The sequence below is a fragment of the Myxocyprinus asiaticus genome, chromosome 12, assembly GCF_019703515.2.
Source record: "Myxocyprinus asiaticus isolate MX2 ecotype Aquarium Trade chromosome 12, UBuf_Myxa_2, whole genome shotgun sequence".
Taxonomy (NCBI): domain Eukaryota; kingdom Metazoa; phylum Chordata; class Actinopteri; order Cypriniformes; family Catostomidae; genus Myxocyprinus; species Myxocyprinus asiaticus.
Genome location: NC_059355.1, coordinates 50,691,977 through 50,710,004, shown reverse-complemented (window position 1 = coordinate 50,710,004; position 18,028 = coordinate 50,691,977). Strand labels below are relative to the sequence as shown.

The window sequence follows — 18,028 nt, the reverse complement described above, 5'->3', positions numbered from 1 at the left end:
TCTAGAGCAGTGGAGACGCGTTCTCTGGAGTGACGAATCACGCTTCTCCATCTGACAATCTGATGGACAAATCTGGGTTTGGCGGTTGCCAGGAGAACGGTACTTGTCTGACTGCATTGTGCCAACTGTGAAGTTTGGTGGAGGGGGGATTATGGCGTGGGATTGTTTTTCAGGAGCTGGGCTTGGCCCCTTAGTTCCAGTGAAAGGAACTCTGAATGCTTCAGCATACCAAGAGATTTTGGACAATTCCATGCTCCCAACTTTGTGGGAACAGTTTGGGGATGGCCCCTTCCTGTTCCAACATGACTGCGCACCAGTGCACAAAGCTAGGTCCATAAAGACATGGATGAGCGAGTTTGGTGTGGAAGAACTTGACTGGCCTGCACAGAGTCCTGACCTCAACCCGATAGAGCACCTTTGGGATGAATTAGAGCGAAGACTGCGAGCCAGGCCTTCTCGTCCAACATCAGTGTCTGACCTCATAAATGCGCTTCTGGAAGAATGGTCAAAAATTCCCATAAACACACTCCTAAACCTTGTGGAAAGCCTTCCTAGAGGAGTTGAAGCTGTTATAGCTGCAAAGGGTGGGCCGACGTCATATAAAACCCTATGGATTAAGAATGGCATGTCACTTAAGTTCATATGCGTCTAAAGGCAGATGAGCGAATACTTTTGGCAATATAGTGTATATCCCAAAATGCAGGACTATATTTTTCCTAAACAAAAGAAAATATGATGCTTTCTTTCTCTGTACACAGTTAATGCTGACTGTGGCGTATATGGATTGATATACATATACTTCAGACACAGAGACATTCAGAAACAAACAACAATAGTTAAAGTGCTCACATACAGCACAAATTCACTGGCTTTTTACCAGCATGTCAATTTGCAATGGGCCATCTTTACCTGGGTTATTTTAAGGGCATTGTATAGAAGATAAAAACACTAATCTTTATTGGCGTGTGCGTTCCTGGAAAAAGTCGAAAAAAGTCTGATATGCTTGTTTTGTTCAGGATTAAAATCAATGAGAAGCTAATCATTACATTGCCCCACATAAAACCAATCCTGTCTGTATAGTGCTTTATGACATCACATGGCTCTTTGATACAGGGTTGCAATTTTACTGATGGTATGTCAGAGGATGTATATTAGGAAGGAGACGCATTTGTTATTTTTTGCGAATTTTAAAGATTTAAAATTTAATTCCAAGTGACTCTGCCCCATGCTCAGGTATCAGTGTGTGCAGGCTGTGTATTTTTCCTCTCGGGGCTTGTTGTAGGTAAGATCATCAACGTAGTTTTGTCAGTGATCTGCACTGAATAAATGAAGAAAAAGTTCCGTCTCTCCTACAACATGCATCCATTTCTTGATTTAGTATTATGTATTGCGCCACGTCCATGCGAGCCCTAGGCAAATACGCAGCAACAGCTGTTACATTTTGAGTTTACCCAATGCTGCCATAACGCTGTTTGGGAGGAGTCAAATTTACATAAGCGGCTTGAAACATTCTCAAATATGGCTGTACTGGAGGGGCTGCACGATGGCAGCCAATCATAAAAGTGGGCATTTACACTGAAGTCTTAACAGAGCATTTCAGACACAGGGCCAGAGACAGGGTGGAAAATTATTATACAGTGCTGTGAAAAAGTATTTGCTGATTTCTCCTATTTTTGTGTATTTTTCATAATAAATTGTTCTAGATCTTCAAACGAGATATTACATAAAACAAAGGCAACCTGAGTATACACAGTTTTCAAATATATATATTTTATTGAAGCAAAAAAGTTGTCCAACACCTATATCACCCATGTGGAAAACTAAGTACCCACTTAAACTTAATAGTTGGTTGTGCAACCTTTAGCAGCAACAACTGCAGCCAAACGCTTCCGATAACTGGAGATCAGTCTTTCACGACACTGTGTGGGAATTCTGGCCCACTCTTCTTTGCAGAACTGCTTTAGTTCAGACACATTTAAGGGTTTGAGCAATAACAGCCCGTTAAAGGTCTCAATCGGGTTCAAGTCAGGACTTTGACTAGGTCACTCCAAAACTTTCATTTTGCTTCTTTTGAGCCATTCAGAGGTGGATTTACTCCTATGCGCTGGATCATTGTCTTGCTGAATAATCCAGTTGCGCTTGAGCTTCAACTCACGGACTGATGACCGGACGTTCTCCTTTAGGATTTTCTGGTAGAGAGCAGAATTCATGTTTCCCTCAATTATTGCAAGTCAGCCTGAAGGAGCAAAGCATCCTCACACCATCACACTCCCACCACCATGCTTGACCGTAAGCATGATGTTCTTTTTGTGGAATTCTGTGTTTGATTTATGGCAGATGTAACGGGACCCCTGTCTTCCAAACAGTTCCACTATCAACTCATCAGTGCACAGAACATTCTCCCAAAAGCTTTGAGGATCATCAAGGTGTGTTTTGGCAAAATTCAGACGAGCCTTAATGTTCTTCTGGGTTAGCAGTGGTTTCCGCCTCGCCACTCTTCCATGGATGGCATTTTTGGCCAGTGTCTTTCTGATAGTGGAGACATGAACAGTGACCTTTATTGATGCGAGAGAGGCCTGCAGTTCCTTGGATGTTGTCCTGGGCTTTTTTGTGACTTCCTGGATGAGTCGTCGCTGTGCTCTTGGAGGAATTTTGGAAGGTCAGCCACTTCTGGGAAGGTTCACTACTGTGCCGAGTTTTCTCCATTTGGAGATAATGGCTCTCACTGTGGTTCTTTGGTGTCCCAGAGCCTTTGAAATAGCTTTGTAACCCTTCCCAGACTGATGTATTTCAATCACCTTTTTCCTCATTATTTCTGGAATTCTTTCGACCTTGGCATTGCGTGCTACTGGGAGAGACATTTTAGCCAAATTCAAGCTGCTGTAAAAGTTTAGTAAATATTTTTTAGGTGTTGATTTGATTGAACAGGGCTGGCAGTAATCAGGTCTGGGTGTGTCTAATCCAGCTGAACCCCATTATGAATGCAGTTTCATACATTTGGGGATTTAGTAACTAAGGGGGCAAATACTTTTTCCACACAGGCCCAGTTGGTATTGGATAACTTTTTTGCTTCAATAAATAACATTATCATTTAAAAACTGTATTTTGTGTTTACTCAGATTACCTTTGTTTTATGTTAGATTTTGTTTGAATTTTTAAACAATAGAGTATGATATATACACAAAAACAGAAGAAATCCAGGTGGGAGCAAATACTTTTTCACAGCACTATATATTAATAATTTATGACTGTTTTGGTGCAAAAAAAAAACCTTTCCTGACATAATAAGTGGAACTCAGGGAGGACAATAACACTATGAAAAAAATAAAGTCATGACCCCTTTAATATATTGTCTGCATTCAGTGCTTCAGTCAGCGCTGTGTGAGCAAGCAGCGCCCTCTAGCTGTCTTGACGGCATTATCCATTATACCAATATAATACAGAATATAAAAGAGGGTTTTTGTTCTTTTGGTTAAAACTGATGTGGTTGACATTTTCGTGGATTTGTCCAACATATGCACAGAAGAAATTGAAGTTTAATCATATACACAGTACATACGTGTAAAATGTGAGTTCTGCTGTTTTGAACTGCAAAAACAGAAGTGCAAAAATGTTTGAGTACAAAACAACCTTTTTCTTATCAATCATCATGTTTTCATATTTAGTTATTTTTGTATCTTTTTAAACATGTTTATCTTCCATTTATCTTTTACTGTGGCTCTCTTTAAAATGTTGGCCTGCCATGTGTTCATGTTCGATCGAAATTATTTATCGTTAGAACAGTAGAAAAGCTTTAGTAAATCTTTGTACATTTTTAAAACAATTCCTAAGTAAAAGAGTGATCTTATAACATAATATGATGAGTGGCAAAATATCAGTATCGGCCTATAGATTTTTTTATGTTAAAATTGGTAACGGTAAAAATTTTCATCCCGGTGCATCCCTTATTTCAAGAAATCAATTACTCGTTTGTGTGTGTGTGTTGTACTAGACTAGAGTAAATGAACATGGAAATAGATGCCTTTTTCTAAGCTTAAAAAACAATGCCTTCTAGTAAAGTGTCACATCACCTGGCCAGGTGGTTATGGACAACATCGGATTTGAGGGTAACAGATGGTTTGGAAGTGTCTTTGCTACTCTAACAGGTCTGCTCCCTGTACATGGACATGTTGTTTGTGTTTCGGGTGTACCCCTCGAGGAGTGTGTCCTGTTACCTGTGCATCCTGTGAAAGGTTCTCGTCAGGTTCTGTACTGTCTGCGTTGATGTCGGGCAGAGACGGGCTGCTTTTACCGCGGGTGCTTGCGGGATCATCTGTGGACAGGGTGCCCTCCCCCTCCATCATCCCGTTGGGGGGGAAAACCACTGACATCTTGCCTTATAAGTGCACACCTGCACACCCAGACAGCGGGCTGATACACACACACAGATAGGCACACAGACAAACATTAATATGTGTGAAGTGTGTTAGAGCTCCTCAAGTGAATCGACAACATTTTATGAAGGTTAAGTTTAAGTGTAAGCCGTATATTGTACACTATTTGTAGAAAATACCAGTAAAGACAAATTAATAACGGCTTGTTTGTCCATACACTCATTACCTGACACACCTGGGGCTGTAGTGTAATGCTGTGTATGCGTCACTTCTGTTGGTTTTCCTCTGTGTTGGGGGGCACGTAATGTATTCCTATAGTTCAGAAGAGGGTGGGGGGGTCGACATGGTTAAAGTGGGTTTTCAGTTTTCCTGCATCTTGCACGAGGCTTTCAGCTCCACCTGCTGGAGAGAAAAACAGGTGATATTAATATCTTGTACACTGCACATTTCGGCAAACGTCTTAAGCCATTCGGATATTTCATGCATAAACTTTACATATTATGCACAGTACACATACTCTATACTGCAGATAGTAAGAGTAGCATGATAGTATGCAATTCAGGGATCAACGATAAGGATGGCCCGCTGGCTGGGGTCAGCGCGAGACAGTTTCGGGTCAGTTGATGGAGCTGTCACTTCCCCTTTAGACCAGTACTGTGGTGTCAATAGCCTAAATCTTATATTCATTTCTCTTGTTTCTTATGCCTTGCCAAACTTCAACATTTGGTTTTCAGTGATGTAATAAATGTTACATGCAAAGCAACACGCTGATCACTGTCAAAATGTGCACGTTCTAAAACATGACAATGCAATAAAAGCATAAACGTTGTAAGATCGTACATTTAAACACACTCGTTGTTCTTGTCAATCCGGCTGATTTTAACTCGTCACCAAGGCAGGGCTCAACAATAAGGACTGCCCGATGGCATGGGGCAAGTGTGAGAGAGATTTGGGCCAGTTGCTAGAACTGTCACTTACCCGATCGGGCCAGTGCTGCATTTATAACATTAGTGCAAGAAAACAACAAGTGAGAGAGCACAACAATTACACTGAGCGAACCAAGTATTCTAACCGAGGAGCGAGTGTGATTCTATTTAGCTCGCAAAGATGCGCGAGCGTATAATATACTGGACGCGCCAAGGCACAGTCGCGTGCAGACACCGAGCACACTCTCCTAGTACTGTCCTCGCTCTTTTCCAAGAGTCTTAGCAGCAGCTATTACCAATGTGTAGAAAATAGAAGGAAAAAAAAACCCACTTAATGAACTTCGTAGCGGAATTGCACATCTTGAGCAACATTTTAAATATCCCCGCACATTCCGTGTTCACAGTGCGCGAAATCCCCACATTTTTTGTTGGGGAAAAGCAGTAATCCACACATTGGAACACAAGAAATCAACAGTTTCATTCAATAGGACTGCAAATCCATGTCTCTACATGCATATGTTTCATCTTTATCTATCTCCGTGCAGCGTAGACTGTTTAACATGCATGTGCTCTCGTAAAGGGACAGAGTGTTAGTTTTATTCCCACTGTAAAAAAAACAAACATTTTCTCTCATTAATCTCATTAATATCGCCTTTAGAGATGAAGCGCCGAATGAGACGTAATAAACTTTAAATCCCAGTTATACACGTGTCTGGAAATCACGAGCTGCTCAATATCCAAAAATGTAAGTATACATTTAATTAGGTAATGTTTCAAAACGTAAACATTAATTGGACATTATAATGGCATTTGATATGAAAAGAAGCAAAATCACTATAGCTATTATTATTGGAGCTGTTCAGCTGCAGGGTGAAGATGAATATTCATATCATCCACATAAAACACCTGTTATATTTCTCATTTCTGGACCATACAGGTATTTTTGTTTTTGTGCTTTGTGCATCAGTCTGTGTTGGTCTTTAGGTTCATGTTATATACACATTATTAATTCACATATTAGGCCTAATATCTCCCTAATGTATATTACACATCATAACCGATTTGGTAGCAAGTCTCTTCTCAGAATAGACATATGTTTATTACATTCAGACAATAATTACATCTTTAACTCAGCGATTAAATCTTTGATCCTGTGTTTGAATACACTACACATGGCCAAAAGTTGCATGACAGCATGACTAAACGGGTGACTGAAAACCCATCACCTGCACAACAGAACTCTTCGCTTAAAAACTAAAAAAGTAAATGTGTGAATGGCAGAACGGCTGAGGTTAATATGATGTATTAATGAATTTATATCTGTAAAGTGCTTATATGGGATTACATAAGGCATAAATCATATCTTGCAAATTATAAATGTGATTCAGTTTGGGGGGACATTGTCTTAAAAACATAATATATGTAAAAAATAATTATCTTCGGACACATTTTTAAAGCCATGATGGTAAAAACAGCTATTTGTCATTTTTGTGTTGGGGCCAGTCAAAATCTGAAGCACTGGACCGACTGGGCCAGTAGAAAGAATCCTTAGCGCTGAGCCCTGCAAGGTTATGTAATCTAGCTGGCTGAAATACATGAGGGTTTAGTCGAAATTGCAAGAATGACTTGTGATCATCCTAGAAGAATCAGTTAGAATGGGTTGAAAATTACGAACAAATCAGTAATGTTTTGCATCGTATGCCACCATTTAAGCAAAAGTGATAAAAAAAATAAAAATGTTTTATGAAAAAAAAAAATTTTAGGCACATATAAAAATTATTTGCTTAAAAAAAAAAAAAAAAAAAAAAATATATATATATTTATTTATATATTTATTTATTTACATTTTTTTGTGTTGGGGCCAAAGGAAGAATTATAAAAAATATATATATTATTTTTATGAAGAATAATTTATAATTTTTTTAACATTTTCTAAATAACTAAATTCATTTTTGAGCCCTGCTATTCAAAACATTCTTATATAAAAGCTCAAAAAAGATGAAAAGGTGGATTGTGGCAGAACTTCAGCCAAGAAAACATCCAACTTGTGTGTGTGTGTGTTGTGGACACATTTTTGAGCCTTTTTCATCTAGTGAGTACCACTTCAAATATCTTCACAAGTCATTTTTAATTTTTTTTAATTTTTATTTTTTACACGTTTCAATATATTAGAGGACATTTTCAAAGAATATGTCCCTCACAATTACAGCCAAATGTGTACACACTAAAAATGCTTTTAAGAGCACACAAGTCAAAATGCTTAAGGCGGCAACCCTGAGCAGCCGACACGCTCAAAACACTGAACAAACGAGGAGAGGAAACTCCAACACTGACAACATACTGCAGAGAGAGCGAACGAGACGAGCAGGGGAGAGAGAGAGAGAGAGAGAGAGAGAGAGAGAGAGCGCGCTCGAATTGCTGGGATTCCCGACTGCAGAAAAGACGTCATTAGCAGCACATGACACCAGTGCCCAATCATTCACACACAGCTTATGAAACAGTGTCAGTATGCTGCAGCAATGAAACGTTCCTCAAGAAATCAACCGAGAGTGCATGAAGGAGACACAAACAATCATTCTGAAGGAAAGTGCCTTCGTGTCAATAGGCATTAAGAAACAGCAGCTAGCATTATACAGGGCCACACCGCACCTGCAATGGCAAATTTATTATGAATGCACTTAAGAACATAAAATTGGAACCCTTATAAACCACCCCACTAAAGCCCAAATAAAGAGAGAACAAAGATGCAGAGCTGATCCTGCTGCTTCTCTTGCAAGCAAAATGCAAGAGAAGCACTAAATAGTTTACAGGGTAGACAACAAACACAACGTCCTCTTTATGAACACCATTTATCAATCAAATACTTAACATGCACCAATCACAAGGGAGAGGGATGACTACTCCTGTAGGGATGACTTCAAGGACTCTAAAACGTATAGTTCATATAAAATCACTTCGTTTAATCATTGACCCACGACACTTACTTAGTTTACTCATTTTAACCACTAATAGTTCTACACATAAATAACTAATATTGGCTTTATATTCATTTTCTGTTATTGCATAATTTCATGTACAGCTGCTTTGAAACAATGCCTGTTGTGAAAAGCACTATACAAATACATTTGACTGGACTTGAAGATAAAGTGCCACTGAATGACTGATAAGAGCCTTCATGAATGAGCAATCAAACTCACTCTCTCTCTCCCTCTCTCCTCCTGTTGCCAAGGAGACAGTGACGTCATCCTCAGCTCCTGTCATTTGTGTTAGAGAGAAAGAGAGGTGATATTAAAATAAATCTGCGACTGAGAGCAGCAGTCAAACGTTTCTTGGTGTAAAGTGTTTCAGGACAGCTTCTCCCTGCCTGCCAATTAAGATGCCCTCTATGATGCCAGCCTGCTTAAAAAGCAACACACCAATGATGCTGTAGTTGGCCAGTATGTTTTTTTTTTCAATGGTCAAATGCAGATCTAGAGAGTGGAGTATCTGACAGCCCACTATACATTAAAAGATAATTAGGGCTAGGAATTGATTAGGGATGGGACGAAATGGTTCTCACGATTCGGTCTGATATACGATACGAGGTTCACAATTCGATATTATCTCGATTCTATACGATAACACTTAAATGACAAAGTATGGAAGTATGGAAAAATGTTTGCGCAAAATGCACATTATAACTTCTCGTCAAAATAAAAGATATTTAATACACAATAACAATCTTCAAAGTTTAAATGTGTTTTTCAATTACCTTTCATTTTAAGAAAAGATCACAAACAAATGAGCCTCCAAATTAGTGGACTACATTCAGGCTGATCAGGTACAGAACAAGCAACAGAACTGAACAGAACCTGTCAAAAAAGTATGTATATTTATTTTTAATAATTTGTGTCATGATTATTATAATCATATTTTAATGTTTTAAAAATCTAAAAATTCTGCATTCTATCAATTAATATTATTTCTTTACATTTTATATATAATAATGATATGAGCTGTCATTGTTTGAAATAATGTTTACAATTTACAAGTAATAACATTAAGCTTACATTCATTTGTATAAAATACGATATAACGGTACTGTCACTTTAAGAATTTAAAGCGCGTCTCGGACTCGCACAAGTGTTGCGATTAATTTATTACTGAGAGAGAAGTCTCATATTTTGTGCATCTGTGCTATTTGTGATTAAAATTAATATTTCTTTGTACTTTATTATCTGACTGTAAAGAACAAAGAATATTAAAAAGATATTAAAAGTGGAGTGCGGGATCTCATCTTTGATGGACACACATTACACGGAAGAAATGGTCCATTTAATCTCAAGCGCTTTTCAACAAAATAAGTTGATTTTCCAGGTATTCCAGTACTTGCTGAATTCAGGCACTTTAAAGGTGCTATATGTAAGATTGACAAGTGTTTGAAATGGGCACTGCAGTCCAAATTCAAAATACTGGAGAGTTGTCTGCTCCGCCCCAGACTCGAAGCTCATGCGGTGCTAGCATACAGTGTTGTGTGCCTGCAAACTTGTTCAAATATGGCAAATCGGCGGTGTCGAAATACTACTGGTGAGTGGGCAAGGGGCGGGATCACACAGGCCAAAACATAAACAGAAATTCCACGGAGGAAAGGCTGCCATCCGCCAGGGGTCGGAGGACTCGCTGCTGTCCGCCTCGGGGGGGAGCAACTGTCGTCCACCAAACGGCGGAGGAGTGGTCGAGGACCAGGCGACAGCGTGTCTGGGAACCGGCGAGCAATTTTTCTCTCTCTCTCTCTGTCGCTCCGCCTCACCCTTTCCCTCTCTTCTTTTTTTGTTTCCCTCCTCTTGTCCCCCTCCGCAGCTCTAGAGAGGCGGGGAAAAGCCTGCCGGCAGGAAGGGGTGGGTGGTGGGGGGAGGGGTGTACATCATGCCGGGGGTTCCCTGGCCTGAGGCAAAGGAGGGAGGAGTGTGATGAGGAGGAGGGTGGGGCCGGATCGTGACTATGCACGCCCGGCCTCCTCCTCGCCCATTTTAAACCTTGTTACAGCCTTGTTGATGAGAGAGATCAACAGAGAATGGCCAGACTGGTTTGAACTGACAAAGTCTACAGTAACTCAGATAACCACTCTGTACAATTGTGGTGAGAAGAATAGCGTGACAGAATGCTATTCTGAGATGCGAGTTGGCGCTGTTTTGGTGGCACGAGGGGGACCGACACAATATTAGGCAGGTGGTTTTAATGATGTGGCTGATCGGTGTATTTTAATCTCAGACACCTAATATAAAGTGGGACCCAAGAAAATAAACCTGGATGTGTTTTTGCAAGATTCATCTGAATAATGAGTTAATAGAAAAGAGAGGATGAGAAAATGTGAGAAAAGTACAAAAAAATCTATTATATGTCTACAAGCTTCTACTTGCAATTTGTAAATGGGAGAACATGTAAAATTACATGTTAAAGTGAAGAGTTTAGGACAAAAATGTATTTATATTGCATAATATAAAAATATGATATGATTCTGTATATGATACATTATATAGTTCAGATTGGCTGGATACTGGTTTTGTAACAGTCTGTGTGGGCTGCACTGAGTGTGTGTGTGTGAGAGAGAGAGAGAGAGAGGGAGAAAGCGAGAGAGAGAGAGAGAGAGAGAGCGAGTGACCATTCATTGATGGTCAGATCACTGTAATGCATTGAACAGCAGAAAAATGTGTCACTAAAGGATTCCCTGCTTTAAGAGCCAACACACACTGCTCTTGTGTGTATGCCTGACTGTGAAACATCCTACTGCACAGACGGAAAGAGAGATGGAGAGAAAGAAGAGATCGAGGAACAGAGAGAGGTGGGGGTAGATGAGTCAGAGTGAGTCCCACTGGACTGAGTGGGCTGTGAGGGGGAGGATGGCGTCACAAGCCCTGATGTTTAGAGACAGAGAGAGAGAGAGAGAGAGAGAGAGAGAGAGAGAGAGAGGGGGGGGGGGGGTCTTATCTATTAAGACATTATAGACCAAAATATTCAAATATACAGAAGTGTTAGTTCCCCCTTGTGTTGGGTCCAAAATCTACCAACAGCCTTCTCAATTAATACATTGCTGTTTTGTTGGACTGTCACAATATTTTGTTCTAGCTGTGAACATTTGAGATAACCACAGGACTGGGTGGCTGCTACCGAGGTTTTGAGAAACTCCTGATCCCGGGGTGGTAGTCAGCGTCTTTATGAAATAGTCATTGTGCACTTTCACAAATATCAATCCCATTTTATAGTCCGGTATCCCACACACTGACTTTTTTTTTTAATTCAAGTAAAAATGTAAGTGAAGATTTTGATAAGTGGAATCGAAGTTCTTCGGTTTCACTTTAATTTATTGTTCACTTTACGGCAACATAGTGTTAATGGCACACAGTGACACAGAGGAGAAGATGACCCGCTTGTTCCATTTCTCTGGAGATGATATTAGAACGCAAGGCAACCTGGTTAGAAAAGTTGTTTCATTATAGAAAAAAAGGTGCGTAACAAAGTGCAACACACAGAAAGTTGTCAACAGCGTAAAAGTAAAATGAATGAAAATCTAATTTATTTAAAATAACACTGATTTTCAGAAGTAATAGTATAAAATAAGAAAACTACAAAATACAAAGCCAATTTATGGAATTATTTTTAATTTAAATCAAGTCCATCCAAAAAGTTGTCTAGAAATCAATATCTAGAAATAGTCATGTTTTTTTTCTTTTCTCCACTTTTCTCCCCATTTTAAATGCCCAATTCCCAATGCGCTCGTGGTGGCGTAGTGATTCGCCTCAATCCGGGTGGTGGAGGACGAATCTCAGTTGCCTCCGTGTCTGAGACCGTCAATCCGCGCATCTTATCACGTGGCTTGTTGAGCGCGTTACCGCAGAGACATAGCGCATGTGGAGGCTTCACGCTATTCTCCGCGGCATCCACGCACAACTCACCACGCGCCCCACCGAGAGCGAGAACCACATTATAGCGACCATGAGGAGGTTACCCCATGTGACTCTACCCTCCCTAGCAACCGGGCCATTTTGGTTGCTTAGGAGACCTGGTTGGAGTCACTCAGCACGCCTTGGATTCGAACTCACGACTCCAGGGGTGGTAGTCAGCGCCTTTACGAAATAGTCATGTTTAACTAGAAAGTATTTTTAGTATATCAATAAATTATGTATAACCATACACACCTGCAGATAGAGTCCAGATATCAGAAAAATTTCAGTGTAGTTGAAAACGCAAGTAAAAAGCTCATCAGTGCTGTGAGCACGCGGCGCCCTCTAACGGTACACGCTAAGCAGAGCAACAAAATGAAATATCGCTGTTTGTCAAAATGATCGCTATGCTTCCTAAATGTTGTCTATAAAGGCAGTACATTTGATTAGTGATCTATCTGAATCATCATGGTAAAAGGTGATGTGGATGCTTCTCCCATTTATAGTCTATCCATTATATGATTTGATATCAAGTGCCCATAACTGTCACGTATGTTCTAACACTTTATTACAGACACATACATTTCTGTTGACATCTCAGAAAGTGTAGCTTAGCGCTTCATGACTTACACAATTTACACAGAACACAGTTATTGTTTGATTAAGCCAGTGTAAACATGCATGATGGACGAAGTCTAGCTACAATCACACTATACAATCGTACTGGAAATATTACCGGTTTTTATATCGGTCTCGTGTTGTAAATTTATGTTACGTTGGAGCGCGCAGCCACGCATATTTCCACACATGCTCAGCTTATCAGATTGAGGGCGGCATCAAGCCAAGTGCTGTGAACATTTGTTTTTCTCTTTTATATTCAGCCATTGGTGGATTGACAGTGTATCGATCTACAACGTCTGCTAATATTTCATGCAAAACCTCGATTCCATGATTTAAAAAAAAAAAAAAAAAAAAAAAAAAAAGTGTCAAAAACGAAATTCGAATCGTAAAAAATAAAAATAAAAACATAAAATAAAAATCGGCCAGCTCTAAATCTAATATAATATAATGCAAAACTGACCAAAAAGATACATATTTTGGAAATATTCTAGTATTATGTAAAATATTATTAAATAAAATATTATTTGTCATGTCATTCTATCCCTGTACAATATTTACAAGTATTTAAAGTCTTAAAGGAAAATATATATTATTATTTTATTATATAAATCTAAGTTAACTATTAACAATTTCTTTAATTAGTTATTTAAAAAAAAAAAAAAAAAATTACTACTTAAGGTTTATGTAGCACAGATACACCTTAAGAAGGGCTGAAGCCCAAGGGCCCACATCTCCAAGAGCGGGCCCCATTCGCGGCGTCCGCCATGCTATTCTCCGCCATGGACATTGGCGGGAACAGCGCACGTTCATAGAATAACACTAACAAGTGACTGTGATCATCGTTTGGCTCCATTCTGACTCACCACAGTACTAAAATATGCTTTCAAATGTCAAATTAATTTAAATGGGAAGTTCTGCAGAGCTTGTCAGAGTGAGCAACAGTAGCCAAATGGGGCGGAGCTTAGTGAAGGACAATTTGTCAGCCAAATTTCATAATCGTGACAGCCCTAGTATAAGTGTTCACTATCATTAACGGTGAATTGCATTGCTTCTGTGCCAACAGCACCACCAAACTAAATTGCTTTCAAACAGGTTTCCCCGAACACGTCCATCATTGGTTGGACAAACATGTAGTCCTGCTCTAAACACAAGCTACTATTGCTTTGGCTTGAGATGCTCAAACAGAGCCACGGTGCTGTTTACCCCTTTTCAGGAAAATCAACCTACATATGGCTCACTAGTAGTCTATTCACTTTAAGCTGGGATAGAAAAAAGTAATTCAACACTGAAAAAAATGACATCACTTTAAAAATGTATTATAAATAAGCATCATATTGCTCTCTAGATATCCATCAAAAAACTAATGAGTTGACCACTTTTTGTATGTAACATGACTTGAGAGTGAGTGAGGCCAGATCGAGAGGAAAAGACAGATCTAAGAACCATCACGACCAAACCAGTGTTCTGCTAGACCATGATCCATCTCTAGATGAGAAGAGGATATGTGTGGGAGAGAAATCACTCGGCCTATCTCCATCTTCCATTCTCTAAAAATAAGTGTCAGGTTAAAATCTCAGCCCGTTTTGGCTCCCGTTACAACCCTTATGCAATCTGCACTGTTCGAGAGAGGAGAGAGAGAGAAATTGAGGTGGAGAGAGAAAATTCTCAATGATGAAACTGCCACCCCCATTGGATGAGGTCTGAGCCAATAGCACGAGGAGCTCCATGGCAACAGGCTCTGTCACCAAGAAAGGATAGATCTTCCTCCGCCCCCATGTGGTGCACATCTGCCCCGTCCCCCAATTACATACACACACCTCTGTGAATCACCCCAATTACCAGTGTGTGCCTTTAGAGGACAGAAAAAAAAAAACGGACTTTACCCCGTCACGCCCCTGCTGCTCTCTCCCCGCATCCATTCTTTCTTCAGACTCTTGGGTGCTCTTAGAAAACACGATTGTGCAGCATTCACACAAAGGGAAGCGCTAATCACGTCTTTCTGTTCCTTCCGCTCTCACACAGGTAGCAGGAGATAGAAAAGCCAATAACGTTTGCCATGTCCGTATCAGAGCAGCAAATCTCCACAAGAACCTTACATACGAGAACTGTGATCCGCTTTCTTGAGTGTGTTAACTCCGTTAATTAGCACTGCTAAATGAGTACAAACTTAAAAAGACACCATGTTATCATTTTGAACATCTGAACATCAAAGACAAGACTGTGAGTTCCATTCACATAAAAACACAGTAAACAGGAACATAAGCACATGTGAAGAGGTTTCATCTTTACTGCATGCAAAAGTACAAGTTTGGTAAACTTATCACCTGCAAATTTGCATAGTGAAAAGATTTCAACCAATAGAGGGACTAAACATCAAGAAAATGATCTCTTGAGGGGGGCCTGTGTACCTCAGTGGTAAAATACGCTGACTATCACCCCTGGAGTTCGCTAGTTCGAATCCCAGGGTGTGCTGAGTGACTCCAGCCAGGTCTCCTAAGCAACCAAATTGGTCCGGTTGCTAGGGAGGGTAGAGTCACATGGGGTAACCTCCTCGTGGTCGCTATAATGTGGTTTGATCTCGGTGGGGTACGTGGTGAATTGAGCGTGGTTGCCGCGGTGGATGGCGTGAAGCCTCCACACGCGCTATGTCTCTGTGGCAACGCGCTCAACAAGCCACGTGATAAGATGCGCGGGTTGACTGTCTCAGACGCGGAGGCAACTGGGATTTGTCCTCCGCCACCCGGACTGAGGCGAATCAATATGCGACCACAAGGACTTAGAGTGCATTGGGAATTGGGCATTCCAAATTGGGAGAAAAAGGGGAAAACAATCCAAAAAAAAATAAAAAAAAATAGAAAATGATCTCTTGGCAGAAAATCAAACGTTAAGGGAACTTTCACTTTGGTGGTTTTGCATTAAAACTAGCTTTTTAAAGAGTCCAAACTTCAATTTAAAAGGAGGCTGTATGGTTTGAAGTGTCAAGGGACACTGGAAAAGATGGCATGTTTTAACATACATCTTAATATACAACTTATTCAAAGCAGAAGCAACATCATATCCTGTTGCGGGGTACAAAATAACTTCCAAAGCTTGAAGATTAGCTTGACCGTGTCTCAACTCCAGTATAAAGCAATGTGACTATACTACAGCAGTCATTCAGAAATATATCTTTATTTGTCAAAGACATTTGGAGTTTAAGTAAAAAAAATAAAAAATAAATAAAGTGTAAAAGAGTATCTTCCCAACTTTTAATGGATATTTGAAGGTGATGAAAATTAGCAGTTCATTTAGAAAAAAAAACAGCTAACACATTAAGAGAGCTTGCCAATGTCAGCCGAAAAGGAAAGTCGTTTCGGATGAGTGTAAATAATGAAATTAACTTTTTAGCCAGTGGCTGGTAATTGCCCAATTTTACCAGCCACTTTGATTTTTTAAATATATATATATATATATTATATATTATTATTATTAATTTTTTTTTTACATTAATACAAATTTATAACAAATTATTTTACATAAATATTAAACATTATTTTATAAATAATAATACACTTATTATAAAATCTGAAATTATTTTATCAAACCATTATAATTATTATAATATATATATATATATATATATATATGTGTGTGTATATACATACATTTTTTTTCAATATTTATTTTTATTCAATTTTTAATTATTTTTAAGTCTCGTTGCCATTTTGTATTGTTGTGTACTGAAAGCTTCTGTCACAAATTCCTCGTATGTGTAAGCATACTCAGCAATAAAGCTCATTCTGATACACACACACACACACACACATATATATGAAAATGGTAGAAAAAAAATCAAATTTCATACCATATTATCATAAGATAACTGAGAATTTTATAAATATGATAATTTTGCAACAAAGTTTTATCATACAAAAGGAAGCCGTTAAGCAGAATGTTAGCCTCAGTCACCATTCACTTAAACTGTATAGAATATAGATGCAATGAAAGTGAATGACTGATGCTATACATTCTGCCTAATGGCTTCCTTTTGTGCTCCACGGAGCAAAGAAAGTAATAAATTTTTCAAACAACATGAGGGCGAGTAAATCATGACAGAAATTTCCTTTCTGGGTGAACTATCCCTTTAAGACAAACTAGTCGATTTCTAAAACATATTTACCCTTCCCGAATGAATCAATAAATCAGTATTCATGTGGACATCCATGCTGAATTAATAAATAAACAGTCATAGCATGGGAGAAGCAGCAGCAAATGGACAAATGATCCGATGTGAGCAGCCCACGCTAGTGTTCTATAAGTGTGCTAGACTGACAGCCATTATTAGAAACACGCCGCAGGTTGACTGCATGAATGCTGCATTCAGTGGAAATGTCAACATTCACTTTGACTCGCTGAATTTTCCAATATCGCCATGTTGATTCGCTCATCTCTGCTGCTTCAGGATACTGATGGAAAATTACCTTCCTACCAACTTAATTTCTGTTTTTTAAATATAAAATGTTAAACTCATGATACTATGTTGTGGAGGCTGGTTACTATGCGATTGATAAGCAGTGTCAATCTTAGCAATGAAATGGTGAAAATGTTCATGGACAAAGGTTTTTTATTTCATTAACGGTACCGATCAAAGACGAAAAAGATGACGACAATGCAGCTATTTTAATTAAAGAACTGACAATGATAATCCCACGAGAAAAAAATACTGCAAGATATCAACAGTGCACAAAAAGACGAAACATCTGTGCTTTGAAGAAGAAAAATCTGGAAAGAATTTATTCATCTAATCCCTGGGTATTTCCCTGCTTGATCTGCGGCACCGGCAAAATGAACCACTTTCAAATGGATTGATTACCTCACTGAAACAAACACATCCTATTCATACAAAAAAATCACTATATCCACATCTGCACTAACTCAGAGTCTCTCCTATAGGTTGCAAATCTGTAGGATCTTTTCTCCTTTCCTTTTATCTTCCGCCAGACAAAAGTTGTATGACTGGTTAGCAAAGTAGCACATCTCTCCTCAACAAGACACATTGATCATTCATGTCTGGAGCACAAACACTGCATAACGACTTACACACTGAACATTTAATACTTAAGTGTTCAGAGTTTATCCAAATCACTACCCTAAGGATACGCTATAGTATATAGTACAAGTAGTATTCAATCTTTTTTTATATGCCCTT

The 18,028-nt window shown here is 39.1% G+C and overlaps 1 protein-coding gene across 6 annotated transcripts in view; it reads right to left on the bottom strand.

The window, feature by feature from the left end:
* The window catches only part of LOC127449546 (R3H domain-containing protein 2-like), a 93,310-nt gene that overhangs the window by 47,972 nt on the left and 27,310 nt on the right, over window positions 1-18,028 (bottom strand). For 4 of the 6 annotated variants that reach the window (XM_051713038.1, XM_051713036.1, XM_051713042.1 and 1 more), the window contains 2 exons: window positions 4,609-4,775; window positions 4,215-4,410 (listed from right to left, as the gene is read on the bottom strand). In XM_051713038.1, the coding sequence (XP_051568998.1) occupies window positions 4,215-4,370 (156 nt within the window). In that variant the 5' untranslated portion in view covers window positions 4,371-4,410; window positions 4,609-4,775. Of the gene's footprint in view, window positions 1-4,214; window positions 4,411-4,599; window positions 4,776-18,028 lie in introns of all 6 variants that reach the window. The other 2 variants (XM_051713037.1, XM_051713039.1) reach the window with 2 other exon arrangements.